Here is a 14,930-nt window from a genome sequence, read left to right on the forward strand (position 1 = left end):
GTGCTGGAAAACTGCTAGGCTTGTGCTTGTTGGGAAGGGGAAGGGAGACCCAGACCTGCCATCCTCTTACAGACCTCTGTGTATGTTGGATACGGCTGGCAAAGTCCTCGAGAAGTTGATCCGCTCCCGACTGAATTCAGCCGTGGTCGCTGCGGGGGACCTGTCCCCTCGCCAGTATGGATTTAGGATGGGGCGATCTACGGTTGACGCTGTTGAGGAGGTGAAGCAAGCCGTGATGAGGGCTGAAGATTTTAACCACTACTCTCGTAGGGTTGTGCTACTCGTAACTCTCGATGTGCGAAACGCATTTAATTCCGCGAGGTGGTGCGATATGCTGGATGCTCTGGAGAACACCTTCCACGTTCCGGCATACCTCGTGCGTATCATAGAGGATTATCTCCGGTTCCGCCTCCTCATGTATGAAACTACAGAGGGCCCACAGACGATGAGTGTCACTTCCGGTGCCGCCCAAGGTTCCATACTCGGCCCAGACCTCTGGAATGTCATGTATGACAGCCTCCTGAGGTCTGAAATGCCTGAGGAAACTGCTTTGGTTGGGTACGCAGACGACGTTGCAGTTTTGATAGCTGCACGTAGCGTTGAGCTGGCTCAGCTAAAGCTGAACCGAGTTATGCGTACCATAAACGCATGGATGACAGACCACGGTCTCTCGCTTGCTTTGAGCAAAACTGGGATCGTGATATTAACAAAAAAACGGATTGACGCCATCGTGCCGTTGAGGGTAGGGGCCGTCGAAGTTCAGACCGTTCGTTCTGCCAAGTACCTTGGGGTTATGGTGGACAGCAAGCTTAGCTGGCGGGATCAGATTTTCCGTACGGCGGACACAGTGGCGTAACAGAAGGGCCCGCAGGGCCCGCGATGCGGGGGGGCCCGGGGGCTGAGGGGGCCCGCGAACCGGTGAGCGGGAAACGGTGAGCGAAGAGGCCCGTGAGACGAGTGGGACCGAAAAATTTGAGTTCATTCATTCAATAATTGTATTGAACAAGTAATAACATTGATGTTATTAATAATATGTTGTTATCAGTTATCGTTAAATTTCGTTAGGCCTCTTCAGTGATAACGAACTAGGGTAACAAATTTAACATGTTATAACGTGTGTCTTTGATTATTATGCAATCTTACTTTCGTCACCGAGAAATATTTTACTTCTCGGTGATTTCGTACACTGCTTATGTCGTCTGCAAACATTTTGTTACTTTGGAGCCTGGAGTCATGAACGTTGGCTGGGGCATTTAATATTGTATTATTTTACATTTTAGTTTTGTCCTAATGTTGATTGTGTTTTGTTAAATACAATATACTGCTACTCTACTGACTGTGTTTGTTAGCCCCACAATTAACCATTACTAAAGACATTGGTTGTAAGATAAACGCTTAAACAACATAATAAGACGCTTGAAATCCATACAAAGATAAAATAAAAAATGCAATAGGCTATTTTAGCCTGTGCTTAAAGTACGTCAATCTATTAAACTAACCAGCTTTTAGTGTATGAGTTAATTATAACCAAAGAGTTAAACTAACCTAATAAATTAATACTTTCTCATCCTTCAGTCATATTTGGGTTAAAATACGCACATATTGGCGTCCCCATCTTAAATAATTGATTGATTGACTTTAATAATTTACTTTGAAATGGCGACCATACCAATGTAGGTATTTTAAGCCAAGAATTAATGGAGATGAGTGGCCCAACCTTTTAGTTTTGAAAGGGACTAAGGCCGACATATTCCTTAGACACAGATGTTAATTAATAGCTAATACAGCAAAAGGCAACTAAGGGGCCTAAGGTGGTTAATAGGGGAATTCGAACCACATTTTGCCTTGTAATTAACGAATTAGTCTAATTATCAGGGTAATAAAAATGGATAACATGTGTGATAAATTAAATGTAAAGTTTTTAACCTCCTTGATACAAACATTCTGATAGACGGATGGAAAATAAGGGTTTTTTATTTGATTTCAAAACTATTTACAAACACTAAAACTGATATAATGATGTAGTGATGTAACACTTCCATCAAACCACGACTGAAAATACTTAACACATACCCTTTTATGGAGTATAACTCACAATTTAATATTTTAATTTAATATTTTTTTATAATTTATTTACCACTCATTTATGATTAATCTGCTTGATCATTGTATAGGTGGTCCAAAAAATACTCTGGTGGGAGGGGGAGGGCGTTTGATTATGTTGTATTGGTAGTCTAAAAATAACTCATTAGAGGGGGGGCCCAAAAAATAAGTTTGCAGGGGGGCCCGTAAATATTTGTTACGCCACTGGGCGGACAAGGCCGCTAAGGTGGTCTCCTCTCTTAGCCGGCTGATGGCCAATATCGGAGGTCCTCTGTCCAGCCGTAGAAGGCTGTTAATGTCTTCTGTCCAGTCCGTACTCTTGTACGGTGCTGAGGTGTGGGCAGACGCTCTCAATAAGGAGGTATATAGGATGCGGCTTGCCCGAGTGCAGCGTCAGGCAGCACTAAGAGTTGCATCCGCCTACCGAACAGTGTCCGAACCCGCTGTCCTGGTGGTTGCTGGAGTCATCCCCGTCAAACTTTTGGCGGCGGAGAGAAAGGCAATTTATCAGCGCCGTGGGGAGGACCAGGCACGAACAGAGGAACGCACCCGCACCTACCAGCTGTGGCAGGAGAGCTGGGAACATGAGACTCGGGGACGCTGGACCAGGTGACTGATACAGCAAGTCCAACCTTGGGTTAATCGGCGGTGTGGAGAGGTGGACTTCTACCTCACCCAATTTCTGACGGTTCACGGCTTTTTCCGGTCGTACCTGTTCAGGATGGGCAAAGCCGTGTCACCCGATTGCATATATTGCCCAAGCATTCCCGACGACGTGGAACATACCTTTTTCCACTTGGGAAAGGCCCCGCCTGGAGGCTCAACAGTTAGTAGGACTGCTGTCAGTGGACACGGTCATACCGATGATGACGGAGGGTGAGGACAATTGGACCTGTGTGTCACATTACATCCAGGGTATTCTCCGCGCCCAAGAAGCTCGACCTTGACCGGGATGCGGTGTAGGTCATAAAGTATTCAAATGCCAAAAACGGTGAGAGCCCTGAGGGCTTAGGTCACATGTTGGCCTGACTTGAAGTAATGTGACAAACAATTCCAGGTCTGTGTCCAACAGAGTAGAGGGGGTTTTTTAGTGAGTAGTCTGTGATAGTTTCAGGAGTCTCACACTACAGGCTGGCTACCTGTGTGCGTAAAAGCATTTTCCCTCCTCTCCTTAAAAAAAAAAAAAAAAAAAAGTACGTTTTTGTTAACTCAGACTGTGGACACTAGGCTACCTAGGATACAAACTCAATGACAGATTTTAAGGTAGGACAATCAAATAACATGTTTAATGGTTTGTACTATAAACGAAAAGCTATGACAATAGTTCCAAACCTGTCAATAGTGTAATTTTCGAACATAGTTTAATTAGTGAAACTATAATCAGATAAATGGAAATTTGTTTAGTCTGCAGGTTTGCTGCGGAAGGGGTATTTAAATACTGTTTAAACAAAAATACATATCTAAAAAATTATTCTCATAAAACTCAGCATAAAATCCTAGGTTGATACGCCAATGATTATAGAATCTCAATTATTTCCTATATCCATGAATAATTTATTTTACGCAATGACTTATTCCCTTTAAAATCTTATTACAGCATTTCACAAATATTAGAACAGAATCAATATAGATCATAAACATACAAAAATTAGGTAACTGAAAGAATCATATACTAATGACATTAAAATATGGTTTGACAGTTCCATTTACGTAATGTTAAATAATAATATTTACATTCGGGTGAGTGACATCATTTATTTATGTTTATAATCCATACCATTTCTGTTCTAAATATTCATGCATACTGTTGTTAATATGTTTGAACCAGCTGTGTGGAATTGGGAAATCAAAATTCATTTGACAGTTGGTTCTGTCATAAATAAAGCATACTCCTTTGGTAGATTTCTCATCCTTATGGAACAGCTGAAGCCAGTTTCATTGTTAGTTCTGTCCGGTGCACTGTAGTGGTCGTGTTTTGTTTACAATTTGTTTCTTGTTATTTCAGTAATTTAAAATCTCGTTTAACCAAATAAAATGATCTAGTCATAAACAATAACTCGTCTCCTAGTTATAAAAGCAAACAGTCAAGCCCAAATCATGAAATGAACCCTAAAATAATAGAAACAAAATTTTGTCAACGCTAGCAGTCAGTGTTACCTACCGATGCTACCAGACATGAACTAGATACGAAAAACGAGCTTAAAAATTTACAATGGGATGAGAAGTCTACTTGTGTTGGTTGGTCTATGGTTCTGCTTACATTTTTTAATTTGTTCTTTGTTTAAATCTCTCACCTCAGATTTTTTAAAGCCCACAGGGCAGAGCCCTAGGTCAATATCGAAGCGGAAATAGTTCTATATGTATCCTCGGAGCTGTAGCTTCATTTGTGTGCAATTTGAGCCCAGTCGGTTCAGTAGTTTTTGAGTTTAGCTCATACAAACTCACAGACACACAGACAGACGCCACCTTCTTTAGAATCAAGAATCAAGATCTTTATTGTCATTGACCTTTTACAAGGAATAGACATAGTCAACAATAGAAATAAAAACTAAAGCTATAAAATACAGTTGGTTCTAATTTAACAATTTATATTAACATCAGAAACTAAGTACTCTGTTATACAGTAATATGGATTTTGGATGAGCCACTCAAACATTTTAGACTTAAACCTATTAAAAGGAACCTGTTTTGCTGCCAGACCTAATTTATTAAAAAAACAGTATGCAATTTATTTTATGGCAGTTATCTGTTTTGGCCAATCTATGAGCAGGGATATCTAGATTGAATTTGCCTCTTGTATTGTAAGAGTGTATACTCTCTCTACAAGTGAATTGATGAAGATTGGCTTTAGTGTAGAGGAGTATGTGAAAAATATACAAAATACAAATTTACAACGGTCATAATTTTAAGGTCCATAAAAAGAAGTCGACAGCTATCCACAGGGCCAGCCCCACAGATTGTTCGTATGACTTTTTTTGTAATAAAAGAATTTCATGGGTGTGGGGGGAGTGTCCCCATAGTATAATCCCGTAAGAAATATGAGATTGAAAAAAACCAAAATAAGTAATCCGAAGGTATTCATTACTAACAAAATCTCTGAGTTTCCAAATTAGATAATTTACTTTGGAAATTTTTTTACAAGTGATTTCTATGTGCTCTTGCCAATTTAATTTTGAATCAATTTGGAAGCCTAATAATTTTACAGATTTTAATTCAATGTCAAGTGGGGATAGACTCAAAAGAATTTTCTGTGTTTTTTTCTTTATTACATGTCAATTTATTTGAAGAAAACCAATTTAGTGCTGATGTTATTGATTCATTAGTAATTAAATCAAGCTCAAGGATATCTCTATTTGTTGCAATCAAAGTTGTGTCATCACCATATACAACAGTGTCTACATCAACATTCCTCGGCAGGTCATTTATCGAGATTAAAAACAAGAAGGGTCCCAAAACCGAGCCCTGTGGAACACCTACTTCAACCAATTAATCTTAAGTTAGACTGACTGCCTCCAACAGATACATACTGCTTTCTATTAGTTAAATAGGATTTTAAATGTTTTTAAGTTTCACCTGTAATACCATAAAATTCAAGTTTTTTGAATAAAATATCAAAAGGTACAGAGTCAAAAGCTTTTTTAAGATCAAATAAAGTTAATGAAACAGTTTCTTTATTTTTAAATGCATTTAAAAAGTAATTAATGTCTTAGAAGTAATTAATAAATCTTTATTAATTACTTCTAAGACAGCTGCAGTTGTTGATTTACCCTCTCAAAATCCAAACTGTGAATTTGTCAATAAATTGTTATTTTCAAAATATTCATTCATATGTTTATGCATGAGACATTCAAAAATTTTGGAAAAGATTGGCACTATTGAAATAGGGTGATAATTACTAGGAAGATTTTTATCACCTTTTTTATATACTGGAATAATTTTAGAAATTTTGAGAAGGTCAGAGAAATAACCAATTTTCAAACATTTACTAAAACAAAAAGCCAGAGGCTCACTTATAAAATTAATTATTTGTTTGATGCTATAATTTGAAAACCAGTAATGATCCATAGCTTTTGAATTTGAGAAATTAGCTACAACATTGTTAACCTCTTGCCATGATACCTCCCTCCATTGGAAATGTAATTGTCCTATAGGGGGAGTCCCCAGCAACTCATGCGCAGGTGTGTTAGTGAGAGGGATTTCGTTTTCTAGCTCATTAACACATTCAATAAAATAGTTATTGAGATTGTCAGCATCCAAAACCTCCGACTTAGTTGATGTAGGAGAATATTCATGTGATATTATAATAGTATATAGATATGAATAGTATAGATTAGGCCTATATTGGAGTATAGTTAATATTATTAAGGGCGCGCTTTACCCGCAGTAGAAATCCTGCGATCGTTGTTGCTAACGCCAGTTACGCCGTTATGAGGTGGGAGCGCTAGGAGCGATGCGGCGAGAGGGGAAATGGCAAGATGGCCGCAACTGGCAAGCAACGAACTCCGGGCTGCACAGCGCTTGAGACTGAGATGGCTCTCGCACGCGCAGTCGCGCCCGCCCGCGCACCACTCACTGCCAGCCACGGCCACAGTAGACCAGCGCTTTTCGGTAGCCTTGCCTCGTCGCATCAACACAACCACACAACTCAAACTAGGCTACTACTGGGTGTAAGCGCTCCGATGTCGCGTACAGTATAATCATAGACTAAGCAACAAGTTTGTTTCATCTATGGTAGAATGTAGCGAAGTAAGCTATGTTTGTTATTCAAAATTATTACTTTTTTTCTACACCATTAGACATCTTAAAATTATGGACATTGGCAGTAAAAAAAGGAAATTTGTGTACATGACGTACAAATACACATTATAATTTGTCCTTCACTATATGCAAAGTATACACAACAAATACATAAAGGGTACCTAATATTATTTTATTTTCCAACAGGACCCTAGTCCACATCCTGGATTACATGGCAACTATTTAAAAACTCGGTAGGATTATAAAATTATTTGAAAATATATTTATTAATAAGGATTTGATGATTGAGTTGATTATGGATTATAGATTTTGATGATTTGATGAATTAAATCTCGGATATAGACCCTAATAGAATTTATATCCTATCTCTGATGGGTAGCCCTCTTGGGTATCTGGGATCAATAAGTTCTGGCAGAATGCATTTGAAATAGAAGTCAGTTAGTGGATTTTCCATATTCTTCCTCCAGAACTCATCGTCTCTCATGATCTTCTCCACTGACAAACCATGAGGTGTCCAAACTACAAACAAACAGTATTTCAATTTTGTTAATTTATATTATTACAGTATCTTGATTACTATTTTATTTTTTATATACAATAATAATGATTGTGCAACATTGAATTTCGTTTATAAAAATGCAAATCGTGACGTTAATGGCTGTTTACAGCGTTTTAATGAGTTTGTCATCTGTTTTTATACTATATTGGATTAACCGTATTTTTCATTACCCCCCCCTCTCCCTATTAACTCAGGTAATCGAGTATCTACAGATAAGTTCAAAGTATTGTAACCTATGCTACTTGCTACTTGATTGTATTTTAACGAGCTTTATGTCAACAAAGCGGTTTGTGCTAACTCGCGGTGTAGCTGGACGTGTCTGTACCACGTGTTATCTATTATCTATCGCAGCAGTTGAGCCATTCCGTGCCCTTTCTCTTAGATCTCACGACTTGCTAATCTTAAATAATAACTTTCTACACGAATCCTAAACTATCCTAAAATCCTATTTTAACTAATTTAATTAAATAATATAACTATTACGGTGACTTCGTAATATATTTTGGATTGTTGTCACGTTGAACACTGTTGCAATTAGCTTTAGCCCCCCCCCATTTGAATTTTTTTAGCCCCCCCCCAAGAATTTCAATGACACAGTCTGCGTCACAGCCCCCCCTTGTGGGCACCCCTGCGCTTGCAGATACTAGGCTGAAAAAAAATTGGTAGTTTAAATAATGATTAGGTTACCTTTTTTAAACCTTTTAATGATTATATCCCGCTTATGGTAATCTAAAACACATTTAAAAAATTGCCCGCGCGTTTATTGTATTGAGTATAAACAACTGGTACTAATAATTTGATTTTTAACAATGGCCCCCTGTTATTTACTTATCCGGTACACACAGATCTAAGATTTATTTGTACATTGTTTATTACTATATTTCACTGCACAAAGTACTAGCTGATATAGATTGTATAGATTTTTGCTATGGATTATAAACAAAACAATGACAGTCTGTTGGTAGCTATAACCCTTATAACAGTTGTTGCCTTATTTGTCATAAGTTCGCCTTATTTTGACAATGACCTTCAAACCTATAAAGACAGTTACGGTACTAATTTTATCTGCTTATTAATTGCCTTATATTGATTCCTAAACATAATTAACAATAATAATAACAATAATATAACAAACCACTCACCAAATATTTCTCTTTCTTTCCCACCACTTATCAAGATTCTTCGCTGTAGACCTTTTCCTTTTAGTGGAAAGTGTCAAATGTCGTTTGACACGAGTTTTCCTTGAAGTTCCAGGCATTTAAAAACTCACTTTTAACTATCTCTAAACTTCACAAACACAGTTATGCTACCAGTACACTATCGCCAAACATTCGCCCAAATGTTTCGCCGAATGTTCGCGTTAGTTTGCGACCGCGAATGTTGACGAATGTGAAGCCCAAACGATCCCGAACTAACCAAGTACACTATCGGCTAACTTCGGCCGAACTGTGTTGAGTCCAATATTGCGTATTCGTGGCAAAACATTCGCACCAAACCCCAAACCGCTAACGTCAAAGACTATTCTAGAAAATTATAGAGGAAATTCTATGATTTCCGTTACAGTAGTTTGAGTTAGACACCACTTGAATGTATCCTATGTTTCTTACTTCTCTGCGGCTTCGTAATGTAAAATTAATGCCAATTTTTTTTATTAAAATGTTTGTTTTCTTAAGCGATACTTTATTTATGTATATAGGCTATGCAATTAAATCATCCCACGGCCACAGAACAGGCTCACTACGGTATAGTTCCAAAAATAACAGTGATTCCTCATTAGAACACTCCATACTTTGTACAATTTATCTATATAAGATCTAGTAGTAAATAATTGATTAACAAAAACTAAAAGTATCTCTAACTACACCACCGCTGCAGTAAATACTGTAGAAAGAGTGTCCATGACTACGAATGACAGCGAGTGTGTACTGGCTGTGTTCGTGCCCGTCTGCGATCGGCATTCGTCCTAGTTCGTCTCCTTTGATTCGTGACGGGAGACTGCCAAAAAAGCGAGCGCACCCGAACACGAATGTTGGCGATGCGAACTACCCCAAATGTACACGAGCACACCGAGTACACTATCGCGCTCGTCTTAGGCCCCTATTACACGAGGTAGCCTGGCGACGCACTGGCCACCAAACCTATAACCAGTTGAGTAGCCAGTTGAGTAGCCAGAATTTTACCGCCGTGGCGCCGTTGTTGTGAGTGCTTGTCTTGCACTTGTACTTGTTATGAGCGGTGTTTACAGTGAATAATGAGTGATTATAAGTATCTTCTCCTTCTGTTACTTCTGAAGAAAAGGAGGCAAAGGAAGAGAAAAATGTACGTTCATCCAATGCTTAGTGCAAGAGAATCAAAAGGGTTATATTACGCCCTTTTTGATGAGCTCTGTGCGGACAATACAAAATTTTTCAATTATTTTCGTATGTCACAATCTAGTTTCTTTGAGTTGTTAGGTCTCACAACACACAGCACAACAGTGTGCAAGTACCCCCGTGATATGAACTGACCGAGTGGCGACGTGATACTGGCGACCTAGTGTAATAAGCTCCATATGCTACAACGCAGCGTCGCCAATATGGGTAGCCAGTGGCTACCACAGTGGCGACGGGGCTCGGTAGCCAGTCGGTCGCCAAAGTGTGGCTGCGTCGCTGGCTATCCTCGTGTAATAACATCCATAAGATTAAGAATCAATGCCCCATGACAAGCTGAGTAGCCAGTTTGGTCGCTGGCGACGTCGCCAGGCTACCTCGTGTAATAGGGGCCTTAGTTCGCCTACATTCGGCAATAGTGTACTGCAGGCATTAAACACAGAGGTAGAGTAGCGCCGGGTTTGACAGATGGAAACACGTGGATCAAGCATTGGAGGGGTGAGAAGCGGTGCTGAGAGGGGGATTTCCGGCGAGCTTCCCCGAGCTGCCGCTAGACGCCGGCACCGCACAGTGGTAATTTTTAATTTGCAGAGGTTTCCAAGATTACTCTTTTCGAATTAACCAATAATGATAGCTACGCACTCTAAACGGATTATAGTAGTAAAAAGACCAATCTATAGTTCTGCGTTTTTAAAATTTTCAAATAACGTTTTTTAAATAAGTTACGGCTAGTCGAAAAGGCCCTTTTTTCTTGTAATAAAACTCAAGTTTATAAGGTGTGTAATAAAGATAATTGAAATATAGAAACGCAGAACTATAGAAAATTTCATCCTCTTTAATATGAGACCTTAAATTTGATTCTATCTTCAATGTAGCAGGTGAAAAGAGAAATCTTGCAAACCCTTGCATTCGGTTGCGCGTCAGGGGTAAAGCGCGCCCTTAACTGGAAACAACTAGTTTAATACAATTTAGTTTAACAGTGTTCTAATCAGACTAATCTATAAAATTATGTTTACAGCACTAACACTCTTATTGGTTTTTCTGCTGGTGCTCACTTCTATTGCTGTCATAATATCCTTAAGAAGACTCTACAGAAATGGAACAGTAAGTGATTTATATTTAAACACGGCTAATTTCATAAGTTATCAATAAGTTCACAGTTGACCATCTCTCTGAACCTCAGTACACACAGACCACGGGCGAAAACCTGTAAAACAGTGACCATTTACATTGTAATACGCTACAATCGTGTTTGTAAACAAATTATTCTTGTTTCTTTGTATTTTTTATAACCTTTTGTAATGTCGCATATTTGCGACGCCCGGTCTATAGCGAAGAAAATAGTGAAAATTATCACAGTTTTCTTAAAATAGACTAAACATCGCATATATGTGACAGTTAATTTTTTTGTGTTTTAAGGTAAAAGTAAGTAAAAAATAAACGGATTATTCAAGAACAGTTTATAACTGAACAAATATAAAAGCTACATAGGATAATGCAGCATACATACAGACAGTGATGCAGAAAAGTAAAGACCAGTTTTTCCAACTATTATATGACGTCACCAATCATCATATCCACAGACCAAGCGACGCAGTTGTGCGTCAGACATCTCTGTAGACCACTGCAGGGTATTCCGTGCCTTCAAATAGACCACTACAAAGATATAAGCATTTTAATAACATTAGAACCCCGACGCAAATATGCGTTGGCAGTCTATTTTAATGTGACTAGCCGTCGCATATATGCGACAGCAGTCTATGGGTGGAAACCGGCCGTCGCATATGTGCGTCGCTGGTCCATGTGAATGGAAAATTTCATACTATTGCAGTAGCGAAGACTGATACATTATTTGAAAGGTAATGAAATAAAAGTTTTTTTCCTACAGTCACCCAACAAAGTTGGCTTCCTTGTACTGTTTATAGTACAGAGAGCTGCTAATTGCTGCATATTTATACTTTGTCGTACAGTTTATACTTTGTCGTACGGTTTATACTTTGGCGCACATCAGGATTCCAACGAAACAACACAAAACAGTGTGGTTCTATTATGCACGTAATCCGTGTACGCTTGGAAATAGGTTGGCAACACTTAAAGATAATAATACAATGAGCAGCTGATTGACTATTATAACTACGATTTTACCTATCATTTTGTGTTTATAGTTTCGGTATTTCTGAACTTCCTGGACTTTTCTTTTAAACGTTTTAAAAACATTCCTAAGATCTTAATAAAGAAGAAAATACCTTTAAAGCATTTTTTTTAGGCGCGGAAACCACTTCAAATTGCAAAAACATACAGAACTATATTCTCAAGTCGCGGAGCACATTTCTTGCCGAGGAAAAATAGCAGAGTGATACGGACCGGGTACTACTTTCCCTAGGGCACCTATTTGTGTTGCCAGCTGAACCTAAAAACTTGTTGTATAGTGTTTGAAAGACTAATTATTTATTAATATGCTTTATAGTGACTGTAGGAAAAATATAATGTGTAACACGAGTGCAAAAGGCCTTTGCTGCACTCGAGATCATTCCGTAAACATTGCTCTCGTGTGTAGCAAAGTGCCACTTTGCCCACTAGTTACACAAATAACTATTTAACACTAGTAGAGTAACTTGGGGCAAGAGTGTGCACGGGGTAAGAGTACGCAGACCGAAATTTTTTACTTTGCGCTTGAGCTAGTTGGTACCACTGAGTCTCATCCGGTACAAGACAGTACCCATGCCATTCCTCCGTAGTTTGATGGTTCCTCTCTGTTTATTCATCTCACAGTGAGGTAAGATAATTTTACCGTTATTTTGAACTAATATTTCAGAATTTGGGAACTAGTATACCTTATTTCAATATTTAATTCAATTGTTTCAATCATATATAGTTTAATCGTCATTTAACGCTCTACTCATCATAGCCATGTTAGTTTAGTTCCATTAATGGCCACAGCGAGCAGCAGCTCCTTACATGTAAAAACTTTGAATGCAAGAGTTTGCATTGCCTTTGAGGTAAGAGTTCGCATGCCCCAAACATTTATTTCAGTGTTCACACCTCGTTGAAGAAATCCAAAGGTAAAAGAACAATTCAACAACCAAGGACATCAAGTACCAATATTATCTGTCCAGAGAAACCACCAAAGGAGGACTGGATTCAATGCACTTCATTCAAGTGCATGACTCTTGTTCAAATTATGATGATGGGAGCGATCCAAACCAGCATGATTGGACTATAGAAACGGGGGTTTATGGGTGGGGGGGGGTATGGGGGGGATGGGGTTTAAATTGGTTATGGGAGGGATCTTGGATATTACGTAATCATGACAATGGCATTGACCTTGGTACAGGTTAAAACTGAGAGTTTAAAATCACACCTTGTTCTAACCCTTCTAAAACCTAGTCAAACACTGTCTTGCGTAGTCATAAACCATGTAAATAACAAAACAAAACAGTAGAAAGTTTTGTAAGCTACTGCTCGCGATACAGTACAGTACTGATTTGTCACAACAGAGGAATGTCAATAATAATCATTAACTATAGCATTGGTGTTGCTAGTTGAAACAAATCGTATTCAAAACAATAAATCATTAGATAAGTCATAAAAGTGTATAATCATAGCCAACTTAAGGATAGTAAAAACACTCGTAAAAGGAATGTTAAAATAACGATGTTGCTATTCTTTCTCTTTGGTTTTGTTTTTATATTCTTTCTTAGGTTTCTCTTTATCCAAAAATTGTACAATTCACCATAGTTATCCCATATCGCCCAATCACAGCTTACTAAACATTACGTCGTCATCAGTCCTCAGTGAATGAAATCAGTTCTCAGTTGCAACATAGTGCGCGCAGCGACAGCAGACAAAGACTTAAAACGGAGCAGACGAATGTTAGTGCAAGCGATGACGTGACCTTTCCATTTCATTTGATAAAGAAACAGATTTTCCCAAAACAATAACTGGGTGGGGGATTTGTTATATCGAGGGAAGGACGTAGACAATACATTATGCAGAGGTTAAATTCACAATGTGGAGGTTCTGACAATGATAAATACTATATTAAGGTTATATTGAGGTGTCTTATTTTAACCGAAATCACGAAAAATTCGTTAAATCAAGGTCGTCGTTATGGTTTGTTTGTTATGTAGAGGTAAAATATACATGTTGTCTTATGGAGAGTTCTAGGGGATTAAAAAAAAAATCGTTATATCAAGGAATTCGTTATATCGAGGTTCGTTATATCAAGGTTAGACTGTAGAAATCCAGCCAGGTAAATGGAAATTCGCTTAGTCTGCAGGTTTGCTGCAGCTGGGTTATTTATCATTATATTTTATTATTTTTATTATTACTTATTGCGAAAACTACGCTCAAGATCAAACAGGTGTACCAAACTTATTGCTATTGCACAAAACTAAAACTTACAAGTATACTCTACAGCACCAAAAGATTATTACTCATCTATTCGAACTAATACTATCGAGAGGAATTTTTAAAACTAGGGAGTTCTTTTTCGGACACCCGGTAGAAGACAATGTCCACTTTTACAGTGTTTATACATATACAAATCCTTGTCAAATCATTAGTTTGTTTTTGTTATGTTGCAGGATAATAAACAAGACACAACTCCCAAGAGAGCAAGAATCAGGTCACTTGATACATTCCGAGGGTAAGCATAGAATTGCCATGTGTGGTATTAAAAAAATATTTTCTTCTGACTCCTAGTGGGCTGACCCCTGAGGAGGTAGGATTTTAAAATTATTTTTATGTCCAGTGACTCTGTTCCAAATTTTGTAGCTCTATCTATATATATATTTTGCGGTCCCGGAACTTAAAGCATTTTAAAGCATTACAAATTTCCATTTTTAAATTTTTACTCTTACTTTTTTAACTATTACACTTTAACAAGTTTTTTAAAGAGGATCATTTTTGTTAGAAATTTATCGTGGATCATTTTTTTTATAATGTATTTTGCGCTAACTTAAACCACTTAAATTTAAAATCATTTCACAAAAAGGAAAAAGTACAAATTGTTCGTTTTTAACCCCCCCCCCCCCCAAAACCCGACGTCCAAAATGGTGTTGTTCCAAATTTTTTACCATACAATGACTAAGTTATATTGAAAAGTTTGGAGTCAAAAAGTTATCTTTCACTTTAGATGT

General features: G+C 38.0%; 1 protein-coding gene across 2 annotated transcripts in view; it reads left to right on the top strand.

The window, feature by feature from the left end:
• The window catches only part of LOC128983554 (heparan-alpha-glucosaminide N-acetyltransferase), a 178,335-nt gene that overhangs the window by 45,289 nt on the left and 118,116 nt on the right, over window positions 1–14,930 (top strand). For both annotated transcript variants that reach the window (XM_054402867.1, XM_054402868.1), the window contains exons 5-6: window positions 10,808–10,893; window positions 14,376–14,437. In XM_054402867.1, the coding sequence (XP_054258842.1) occupies window positions 10,808–10,893; window positions 14,376–14,437 (148 nt within the window). The remainder of the gene's footprint in view (window positions 1–10,807; window positions 10,894–14,375; window positions 14,438–14,930) is intronic.

This window comes from Macrosteles quadrilineatus, unplaced genomic scaffold (assembly GCF_028750875.1).
Source record: "Macrosteles quadrilineatus isolate MER2022 unplaced genomic scaffold, UCM_ALF_1.0 Scaffold_1__1_contigs__length_201487025, whole genome shotgun sequence".
In the NCBI taxonomy this organism is placed as follows: Eukaryota; Metazoa; Arthropoda; class Insecta; order Hemiptera; family Cicadellidae; genus Macrosteles; species Macrosteles quadrilineatus.